Source organism: Neoarius graeffei, chromosome 16 (genome assembly GCF_027579695.1).
Source record: "Neoarius graeffei isolate fNeoGra1 chromosome 16, fNeoGra1.pri, whole genome shotgun sequence".
Taxonomy (NCBI): domain Eukaryota; kingdom Metazoa; phylum Chordata; class Actinopteri; order Siluriformes; family Ariidae; genus Neoarius; species Neoarius graeffei.
This window is the reverse complement of record NC_083584.1, coordinates 51,617,614-51,629,369: the sequence shown is the minus strand read 5'-3', so window position 1 is coordinate 51,629,369 and position 11,756 is coordinate 51,617,614. Positions and strand designations below refer to the sequence as shown.

Genomic DNA, 11,756 nt, shown 5'->3' with positions numbered 1-11,756 from the left:
CAATTCTCAACCTTGCAAAAATAACTTCCTCCTTTCGATTACTCCCTCTTTAACAACCACCTGAGTCAGTTACTCTACTAGAAATTGAGAATAGATGCCTACCCTTTGTTTCTTGTTGCCAACTCTGTTGCCATTTTAAAATTGTTTCTTGCCACACAATACTTTTGCCCTCTGATTTTGATAACTTTATATTTACATCTATGGTCTCTCTTTGACAAGCTTTCTTGGCTAATTTATCCACTTTTTCATTAGATGTGACACCTACATGAGCTGGGACCCATATAAATGACACCTCTATCCCTCTTCTTTTCACCTCACTAATTATCAGTAAAATCTCATAAATGAGATCCTGTCTGCTTTTTGACGAACCTTTTCCAATGCAACTAATAGCTGACACAGAGTCACTACATATCAGTACTTTCTGATTCTGTATCTGTTCAACCCACTGTATTGCCATTAGGATTGCATAGAGCTCCACAGTAAATACACTTAAAAAATCTGAGGTTCTTTTAAAAGCTTGAAAATTAAAACTCTGAACAAAAAAGGCTGACCCTGTAGCTCCTGTTTCTTGCTCTTTTGACCCATCAGTAAAAATTAATATATGGTTCTTATATCTTTCTCTTGCATGACACTGAAATTCAAATGCCAAGTCTACCTCAGGATTTTCCATCTTAATTTCAAGCAACTTCAAGTCAATCTCTGGACCCTCCAATTGCCATACAGGAATTAAAGGCCACATTACTACTGAACAAAAGCTCTTATTAAGAATGTTCAATTCCTGTGCTACGATTTCTCCAGACCACCCAAAACTTGAGTCTTGCCACCTCCCTCTCCCATTATGGTTCAATTACACATTTTACAGGGTGATCACATCTCTGACCCATCAAATTGACCCAATAGTTAGCTTGAAGCTGCCTTCTTCTTAAACCAAGTGGCATTTCACCTGTTTCCACTTGTAGCGAGCACACTGGAGAAGATCGTACAGCTCCCGTGCATATTCTCAACGCCTTAGCTTGAACTACATCTAATCCAGCTAAAACGGATTTGGCTGCAGAACCATACACTAAACACCCATAGTCAATTCTTGACCTAATTAAATAAACATAAATCTGCTTCAAAGATGCTACATCTGCTCCCCATTCTGTTCCAGCAAGACATCTCATTAAGTTCATGACTCTTTTACTTTTGTCTATTATTTTTGAAATATGATCTCTCCAGGTAAGCCTTACATCAAAAATAACACCAAGAAATTTGAAACTCTTAACCCTTTCCAATGGTCTACCATACAGCTGTAGTTGCATATTTTCAGGTACCTTCTTTCTAGTAAAAAACATTACTTTAGTCTTTTCAATAGAGAATCTAAAACCCCATCTCTTACCCCAGTCTTCTACTAAGGTTAAAGCTTCCTGAACCTTCTTCAGGGTGTACTTCACATTTTTCCCCCTTTTCCACAAGCTACTATCATCAGCAAACAGAGATCTCCCCATCCCTGGCTGAACATGAGAAAAAACATCATTAATCTCATCTCATTATCTCTAGCCGCTTTATCCTTCTACAGGGTCGCAGGCAAGCTGGAGTCTATCCCAGCTGACTACGGGCGAAAGGCGGGGTACACCCTGGACAAGTCGCCAGGTCATCACAGGGCTGACACATAGACACAGACAACCATTCACACTCACATTCACACCTACGGTCAATTTAGAGTCACCAGTTAACCTAACCTGCATGTCTTTGGACTGTGGGGGAAACCGGAGCACCCAGAGGAAACCCACGCGGACATGGGGAGAACATGCAAACTCCACACAGAAAGGCCCTTGCTGGCCCCGGGGCTCGAACCCAGGACCTTCTTGCTGTGAGGCGACAGTGCTAACCACTACACCACCATCATTAATCATTATATTAAATAACAATGGACTTATAACACTTCCTTGTGGAGTTCCATTTTCAACCAAACATCTTGACATATCTTTCCCTATTTTCACCTGGATGCTTCTATTAGTTAAAAAGTCCATTACCCAATTAAACATGTTTCCCCCAATCCCTAATAAATGCATTTTAATTAAAAGTCCCTCCACCCAAAGCATATCATAGGCCTTTTCTACATCTAAAAACACTGCCACAACAGTTTCTCTCTTTACTTGTGCTTTCCTTATTTCATCCTCAAGACATACGATTGAGTCAACAGTACTTCTCCCCTTCCTAAAACCACTCTGACAGCTCACCATCAAACCCCTTTCTTCAATAAAGTGCATTAACCTACAATTAACCATTCTTTCCATCAATTTACCCAAGTGAGAAGTTAAAGCTATAGGCCTATAATTTGCTGGATTACTAGCATCTTTTCCTGGTTTTCTAATTGGAACATTGCCTCCTTCCATCCTGCAGGAATCTTTCCTTGCTCCCAAACTTTATTAAACATCTTTAAAACAACCTCAATTCCCTTATCACTTAAATGTCTTAACATATTATAGCACACTTCATCTTTACCAGGAGCTGAGTTCTTACATCCATCCAGGGCATTTCTTAACTCTCTTATTGTAAAAGGAACATTATATTTATCCTCTAATTTTCCTTTCTTTTGTATAACCCCAGCATAAATACTCCTTGTTTGTTCCCTTCCCCTTCTTTCTTCTTCTTCAGATAAATTAATAGAACTATGTATCTTACTCAGAGTATTAACCATCATTTCTGCTTTTTCCAGGTTTGATATAGCCAACTGAACTCCATCTGTAAGAACGGGATAATTCCACTCCCTCCTATTACCCTCCATTTTTTTTAATCATTCCCCATACATCGTTAATACTAACATTACTTCCAATTGAACTACAGTACTCTCTGCAATATATTCTTTTCCTCTGTCTTATCGTCCTTTTAACTACTGCCTGGGACTTCTTATACTGAATTAGATGCTGAAAGTTATGTGTTTGTGGAGGAATTACAAATGACTGTCTGTTGAAAAGAAAGTCTGCTTTGTTTTCAGTACAAGCCATTTGTTCACACCCTACATAGTGCACTGATACAGGGAGGAGGGAGCGGTTTTAAATCCAGCCAATGAGTCATCGTGGTGGCAGTGAAATCGCAGTGCAAAGCGGAAGTAGTTCCTGGTGTGTTTATAGAAACGAATCTGTTAGTATTTTGAGCTGGTAGATGATTTGTTGAATTGAATTGAATTGAAATGAAATGTATTCACACATGAAAACTAAAATCTATGAGTCGCTACTGTAGTAGTTATGTAGCGTGTAAATTTTTGATTTTGTTTCGTTATTTAGCTAACTTTTTAGAAAACCGGAAATAGTTCCGTCCTATCAATTGACTAAAACATGTCCCAGATTCAGTAGGTCCCAAATCATAAATAGTACATGTTCGTTATTTTTCCCTCTCTCCATTATATAAACAATAATTTGTTATGATTACATTTCCTCTGCATTTTGCTCAGATAAATTAATTAGGGTTTTGGATATTCAGTGTCTAAAATGAGCAGTGAAATAAAGGCAGAGGAGATACAAACTAATGAGAGTGAAATGGAAATCAAACAGCTGGAGGAGGAAACTGTAAAGCAGGAAGAACAAGAAGAGGAGGATGAGGAGGCATTGCCACATTCTGAATTTTTGGATATTTTTGAAGAAGGCTTGGCTCTGATAGTGCAAGATCCTTTATTATGTGATCTGCCGATTCAGGTTTGTGATTTCAGATATGACCTTTACAAGACACTGTCTGAACAACAGAAACAACAATAATGGTATAATCAGGTTGACAGACATTTTCATTTTAGTGTTAATTAAACTGTAAAATTGCCCAGACTAACTAAAACAACTCATTCTCTCTCTCTCTCTGTAGGTCACATTGGAGGAGGTGAATTCTCAGATAGCTCTGGAGTATGGCCAGGCTATGACCGTGCGTGTGTGTAAAGCTGATGGAGAGGTCATGCGTAAGTTCTTCTGCTTAGTCAGATTAAACTTTTTCTGCATATTAAGAAATAAGTTTATATCCCTTGGCAAATCACAACTATTCAAAAAGTTTGTCATATGCACAGCGGTTCAGACGATGCAATAAAATTCATACTTTGCCATTCTCCCTTTACACAAAAAACAACATAATCATAATGCAGTAGAAACACCTGGGTTTAAAAAGTTAAGCGCTCTGTGCCTCATGATACAGATAGGGTAACAATCAGTGGGTGTGATGGAGAGTGGAGTGGACAGTGTTGAATGTATTGTTCATGAGTCTGATGACCTGTGGGTAGAAGCTGTTTGTGCGTCCTGTTGTCCTTGATTTCACACTCCTGTAGCATCTCCCTGACCGCAGAAGTGTGAAGAGACCATGTTGTGGATGTGTACTGTCCTTAATAATGTTGTGGGTCCTCCTGATGACCCTGGTGGTATAAATGTCCTGGAGTGAAGTCTGTTCCAGAGATGAATTGTGTGATTTTTGTCACCTTCCTGTCCTGAGCAGAGCAGCTTCCATGCCACACTGTAATTGAGCTGGTGATGACATTCTCAACTGTATATTTGTCAAAGTTGCTGAGGATTTTAGTTGACATGCCAAATTTCCCCAGCCTTATCGAGAAGTACAGTCTCTGCTATGATTTCTTTACAAGTTGGCGAGTGTTATGAGACCAGCTGACGTCCTCGTTGATGTAGGTTCCGAGGAATCTAAAGGTTTTCACCCTCTCCACCTCTGTTTCACCAATGTACAGTATATTGGGGTGTGCTGCTCCTTCCTCCTCTTCCTAGATCAATAATCGTCTCCTTGGTCTTATGCATCTAAGGAGAGGTTGTTTTCCTGACACCAGGCCACCAGTCTGGCCACCTCTCCCCAGTGAACCATTGTATGAACCACTACCGTGGCCATGATTTAAATGTACTTCTCTATTTCAGTTCAGATGATATGTTAATGGGATGGATCAAGTCCAGAGATGGAGATGAATAATTATGTAGATTTTTCCTGAAATAGGGGCGGCACGGTGGTGTAGTGGTTAGCGCTGTCGCCTCACAGCAAGAAGGTCCTGGGTTCGAGCCCCGGGGCCGGCGAGGGCCTTTCTGTGTGGAGTTTGCATGTTCTCCCCGTGTCCGCGTGGGTTTCCTCCGGGTGCTCCGGTTTCCCCCACAGTCCAAAGACATGCAGGTTAGGTTAACTGGTGACTCTAAATTGACCGTAGGTGTGAATGGTTGTCTGTGTCTATGTGTCAGCCCTGTGATGACCTGGCGACTTGTCCAGGGTGTACCCCGCCTTTCGCCCGTAGTCAGCTGGGATAGGCTCCAGCTTGCCTGCGACCCTGTAGAAGGATAAAGCGGCTAGAGATAATGAGATAATGAGATGAGATTTTTCCTGAAATAATTTCTGTTGATGGACACCTGACCATCACATCCATAAGATGGATGCTCATAATTGTATAGAATGTCTTTGTATCCTGTAGAATTAAAATTCCCATGGAAGTAAGTGGTCCAAACCTGCGCCAGCATGACAATGCCCCTGTGCACAAAGCGAGCATCATGGTGTGTTTAGGTTGGAGTGAAGAACTCGAGTGTCTTGCAGAACTCAACCCCACTGAATACCTTCGGGATGAATTGGAACACTGACTGACCCCAGACCTCCTCACCAGCATCAGTGTCTGATCTCACTAATGCTTTTGGAGCTGAATGATCACAAATCCCCACAGAATCAGGTGGAAAGCCTTCTGAGAAGAGTGGTGCTTATTCTAACAGCAAAGAGGGAATAAATCTGTGTGACATGATGGTCAGGTGTCATAGAGTATCTTAAAAGGTACTCTCATATTTATAGATGATAAACAATAAAGATAACCAAGATTACTTCATTGCCAGAATGGTATTCATCAGTTTTAGCCCATTAATGCCAATGCTATATTCTGGTCAACTCCATTACAGAGGTTGGGACTGTATGGGGTGGGGTGGGGTGGGGAGAGTCCTGTCTTTGGCCTTGGGGTAACATGCTGTGGATTTTTATTGACTGAATGGAGTTATCTTTTCAGCAATTGTGGTAGTACAGTCAGCTACTGTGCTGGATCTAAAGAAGGCCATTCGACGCTACTTGGAACTGAAGCAGCAGCGTGAGGGTGGCATCAAACACATCAGCTGGTAAGTCTTTCATGTTCTAAGGGCAGCAAATTATATTTTCCTTTAAATGACTTCCAGATTTTCAGACTAAAATTGTGTTAACATTCAGAAATCGATCTTTCAGGAGATACGTGTGGCTAACATTTCACTTGGTCTTTAACGGGGAAAGGTTAGAGGACGACAAAAAGAAACTGAAAGAGTAAGTGCAAAGAAGTGTTTTTATAATAATGTTACAGTCTAAACATTTACGTCAAAAAGTGTCCTAATTATCCATTTGATGCACTTGGGTAGAGGAATCTAAAAACTTTACTACTGCACTAAATCTTATGTCTGATCTATAAGAGGATATTTAATTTATATAATTAATAGTTGTATGAACTGTGCATTTGTTTAAAAAAAAGTGTCTTTAGATTTTTTGAACAGTAGAATATATACATTACTCTTAGTTTATACAACTGTTTGTATAAACTCATAGTGTGAGGGTACAGATTGCTGTTTTGTTTTAACCTGATTTGTACTTGTAAATACCTGATTTGTACAACCCCAATTCCAAAAATGTTGGGATGCTGTGTAAAACATAAATAAAAACACAATGCAATGATTTTCAAATTCTTTTAGACCTGTATTCAATTGAATGCAATACAAAGACAAGATATTTAATGTTCAAACTGATAAATTTTATTGTTTTTTGTAAATATACACTCCTTCTGAATTGGATGCCTGCAGGCAGGCCAGTTTAGCATCTGCACTCTTTCACTACAAAGCCATGCTGTTGTATCACATGCAGAATGTGGCTTGGCATTGTCTTGCTGGAATAAGCAGGGACGTCCCTGAAAACAACATTGTCTGGATGGCAGCATATGTTGCTCCAAAACCTGTATGTACCTTTCAGCATTTATGGAGCCTTCACAGATGTGCAAGTTACCCTTGCCATAGGAACTAACACACCGCATACCATCACAGATGCTGGTTTATAACTTCGTGCTTGTAACAATCTGGATGGTCCTTTTCCTCTTTAGCCCAGAGGACACTACATCCATGATTTTCAGAAACAGTCTGAAATGTGGGCTTGTCAGACCACAGCACACTTCTCCGCCTTGTGTCAGTCCATCTCAGATGAGGTCTGGCCCAGAGAATTTAGTGGCATTTGTGGATATTGTTGGTTGTATGCTTTTGGCTTTGCATGGTAAATGCAGTGATAAACTGTGTTTACTGATTGTGGTTTTCTGGAGTGTTCCTGAGCCCATGTAGTAGCATCCTTTATACAGTCATGTCAGTTGTTAATGCAGTGCTGCTTGAGGGGTTGAATGTTCATTGTTGGTTTTATGTGCAGAGATTTCTGTGCTTATAAAAGTGGTCAGTCTTTTGGTCAACCAGTCACCTCTTCCCCTCCATAGCTGGTGTGAGAAGTATCATTGGTGGGAATGTTCATAAATGAAGTACACCAATGAGAAGAAAAGTGTTGAAGCGTTCCAGACAGATGTGTTGAAAAATTTATTTCTCATGGCTTCAGGTGAACACCAGAGCCCTGTAGACGTCAAAAGAATATAGATCTTTGAACTGTATAAAAGTGTGTGTAAGTATGAAATAAACACCAGATTTTAGCAATATTGAACAGACTTATTCCTGAAAGTGTACTAGTGAGTTCTATTGTAGAAAAGAAAACCACCTAGAATGTCTTGCTTTCCTGTAGTTTTTTTTTCTTCTAAGAGCACATAATGCTCAAGCAACACAATGCATAAAATCATGCAGATACAGGTTTGCATCAGTGAACATTTAATTGAAGATCTTGACCTGTATCTGCATGATTTTATGCATTGCGCTGCTGCCACATGATTGGCCGATTGGATAATTGTACCTTATTGGACTATATCTTCTCTAAGTATTTCCATACTGGGGAATAACGTCCTTTTCTGGCTGGTTCCATCGCAATATAGCTATTGACTACAACTTGTACCTCTCTAACACTATACTATCGTCAACAACAACCCATGGGTATTCTGAATTTTTATATTGTTATATAAAAAATACATTTCTCATCTCATTTTCTTCCGCTTATCCGGGGCCGGGTCGCGGAGGCAGCAGTCTGAGCATAGAAGCCCAAACTTCCCTCTTCCCAGACACCTTGGCCAGCTCCTCGGGAAGAACACCGAGGCGTTCCCAGGCCAGCCGAGAGACATAGTCCCTCCAGCGTGTCCTGGGTCTTCCCTGGGGCCTCCTCCCAGGGGGACATGCCTGGAACACCTCCCCAGGGAGGTGTCCAGGAGGCATCTGAAAGAGATGCCTGAGCCACCTCAGCTGATTCCTCTTGATGTGGAGGAGCAGCGGCTCTACTCCGAGCTCCTCCCGAGTGACTGTGCTTCTCACCCTATCTCTAAGGGAGCACCCAGCCACCCTGCGAAGGAAACTCATTTCGGCCGCTTGTATCCGCGATCTTGTTCTTTCGGCCGTTACCCAAAGCTCATGACCATAGGTGAGAGTCGGAACGGAGATTGACTGGTAAATCGAGAGCTTCATCTTTTGGCTCAGCTCCTTCACCACGACGGACCGGTAAAGCGACCACATCACTGCGGAGGCTGCACCGATCTGCCTGTCGATCTCACGCTCCATCCTTCCCTCACTCATGAACAAGATCCCGAAATACTTAAACTCCTCCACTTGAGGCAGGACTTCTCCACCAACCTGAAGAGGGCAAGCCACTCTTTTCCAGTCAAGAACCATGGCCTCGGACTTGGAAGTGCTGATTCTCATCCCAGCCGCTTCACACTTGACTGCAAACCGCCCCAGTGCATGCTGAAGGTCCTGGTTTGAAGAAGCCAACAGGACAACATCATCTGCAAAAAGCAGAGATGAAATCCTGTGGTTCCCAAACAGGATTCCCTCCGGCCCCTGGCTGCACCTAGAAATTCCGTCCATAAAAATTATGAACAGAACCGGTGACAAAGGGCAGCCCTGCCAGAGTCCAACATGCACTGGGGACAGGTCTGAATTACTGCCGGCAATGCGAACCAGACTTCTGCTCCGTTTGTACAGGGACCAAACAGCCCTTAGCAAAGAGCCCCGAAGCACCCCCCACAGGATACCACGAGGGACACGGTCAAATGCTTTCTCCAGATCCACAAAGCACGTGTGGACTGGTTGGGCAAACTCCCATGAACCCTCGAGCACCCTATGAAGGGTATAGAGCTGGTCCAGTGTTCCACGACCTGGACGAAAACTGCATTGTTCCTCCTGGATCCGAGGTTCAACTATTGGCCGAATTCTCCTCTCCAGTACCCTGGAGTAAACCTTCCTGGAGAGGCTGAGAAGTGTGATTCCCCTATAATTGGAGCACGCTCTCCGGTCCCCTTTCTTAAAAAGAGGGACCACCACCCCGGTCTGCCACTCCAGAGGCACTGTCCCCGACCGCCATGGGATGTTGCAGAGGCATGTCAGCCAAGACAGCCCCACAACATCCAGAGACTTGAGATACTCAGGGCGGATCTCATCCACCCCCGGTGCCTTGCCACCGAGGAGCTTGCAAACCACCTCAGTGACTTCGGCTTGTGTAATGGACGAGTCCACCTCTGAGTCATCAGCCTCTGCTTCCTCAATGGAAGACGTGACGGTGGGATTGAGGAGATCCTCGAAGTATTCCTTCCACCACCCACATGGTCCACTCAGACTCAATGTCCCCTGCCTCCCTCAGAAGCTGGGAGAAGCTCTCCCGGAGGTGGGAGTTAAAAACCTCCCCGACAGAGTGCTTGGCCAGACGTTCCCAGCAGACCCTCACCATACGTTTGGGCTTGCCAGGTCTGTCCGGCTTCCTCCTCCGCCAGTGGATCCAACACACCACCAGGTGGTGATCAGTTGACAGCTCAGCCCCTCTCTTCACCCGAGTGTCCAAGACATAGGGCTGGAGATCAGATGAAATGACAAAGTCGATCATCGACCTAAGGTGTCCTGGTGCCACTTGCACTTAATGGACACCCCTATGCTCAAACATGGTGTTTGTTATGGACAAATCGTGACTAGCACAGAAGTCCAATAACAAAGCACCACTCGGGTTCAGATCGGGGAGGCCGTTCCTCCCAATCACACCCCTCCAGGTGTCACTGTTGTTGCCCACGTGAGTGTTGAAGTCCTCCAGTAGAACAATGGGGAATCCCCAGTCTGAGCACCTCTCAGTACCTCTCCCAGGGACTCCAAGAAGGCTGGATACTCTATACTGCTATTTGGCCTGTAGGCACAAACAACAGCAAGAGCCCTCTCCCCGACCCGAAGGTGCAGAGAGGCGACCCTCTTGTTCACTGGGGTAAACTCCAACACATGGCAGCTGAGCTGGGGAACTATAAGCAAGCCCATACCAGCCTGCCGCCACTCACCATGGGCGACTCCAGAGAAGTGGAGAGTCCAGCCCCTCTCGAGGAGCTGGGTTCCGGAGCCCAAGCTGTGTGTGGAGGTGAACCCGACCATCTCTAGCCAGTACCTCTCAACCTCCCGCACAAGCTCAGGCTCTCCCCCCCCCCCCCCCCCCCCCCATCGAAGTGACATTCCATGTCCCAACAGCTAGCCTCTGTGTTCGGGGATCAGGTCATTGAGGCCCCTGCCTTCGACTGTCGCTCAATCCACACTGCACCGGCCCCCTATGGCTACCTCTGTGGGTGATGGACCTACAGGAGGTCAGGCCCACGTCACCGCTTCGGGCTGAGCCCGGCCGGGCCCCGTGGGCAAAGGCCTGGCCACCAGGCACTCGCATACAAGCCCCAACCCCGGGCCTGGCTCCAGGGTGGGGCCCCGGCTGCGCCATTCCGGGTGACGTCACGGTCCTTGATTTTTTTTTTAAATTTCCATAAGGGGTTTTGGTGAACTGCTCTTAGTCTGGCCTGTCACCTAGGACCTGTCTGCCTAACATTTTTCTAATTTTGGTTCTGTACATTACCACAATGAATTGTGAACAAAATAATTCAGATGCAGTTGAAGTTCAGACTTTCAGCTTTAATTTGGTGGGTTGAACAAAATGATTGCATACAAATGTGAGGAAGTAAAGCATTTTTTTTTTTAAACACAATCCCTTCATTTCAGGGGCTCAAAACTAATTGGACAAATTAAATAATTGTAAATAAAATGTTTATTTCTAATACTTGGTTGAAAACCCTTTGTTGGCAATGACTGCCTGAAGTCTTGAACTCATGGACATCACCAGACGCTGTGTTTCCTCCTTTTTAATGCTCTGCCAGGCCTTTACTGCAGCGGTTTTCAGTTGCTGTTTGTTTGTGGGCCTTTCTGTCTGAAGTTTAGTCTTTAACAAGTGAAATGCATGCTCAATTGGGTTGAGATCAGGTGACTGACTTGGCCATTCAAGAATATTCCACTTCTTTGTTTTAATAAACTCCTGGGTTGCTTTGGCTCTATGTTTTGGGTCATTGTCCATCTGTATTATGAAACGCCGACCAATCAGTTTGGCTGGATTTGAGCACACAGTATGTCTCTGAATACCTCAGAATTCATCCGGCTGCTTCTGTCCTGTGTCACATCATCAATAAACACTAGTGACCCAGTGCCACTGGCAGCCATGCATGCCCAAGCCATCACACTGCCTCCGCTGTGTTTTACAGATGATGTGGTATGCTTTGGATCATGAGCTGTACCATGCCTTCGCCATACTTTTTTCTTTCCATCATTCTGGTAGAGGTTGATCTT

General features: G+C 44.0%; 1 protein-coding gene across 2 annotated transcripts in view; it reads left to right on the top strand.

Annotated features, from left to right (window-relative positions):
- Nucleotides 1-3,074: 3,074 nt before the first annotated feature.
- snrnp25 (small nuclear ribonucleoprotein 25) overlaps nt 3,075-11,756 on the top strand; it is a 28,234-nt gene continuing 19,552 nt past the window's right edge. For both annotated transcript variants that reach the window (XM_060943136.1, XM_060943137.1), the window contains exons 1-4: nt 3,075-3,677; nt 3,838-3,928; nt 5,990-6,095; nt 6,199-6,273. In XM_060943136.1, the coding sequence (XP_060799119.1) occupies nt 3,474-3,677; nt 3,838-3,928; nt 5,990-6,095; nt 6,199-6,273 (476 nt within the window). In that variant the 5' untranslated portion in view covers nt 3,075-3,473. The remainder of the gene's footprint in view (nt 3,678-3,837; nt 3,929-5,989; nt 6,096-6,198; nt 6,274-11,756) is intronic.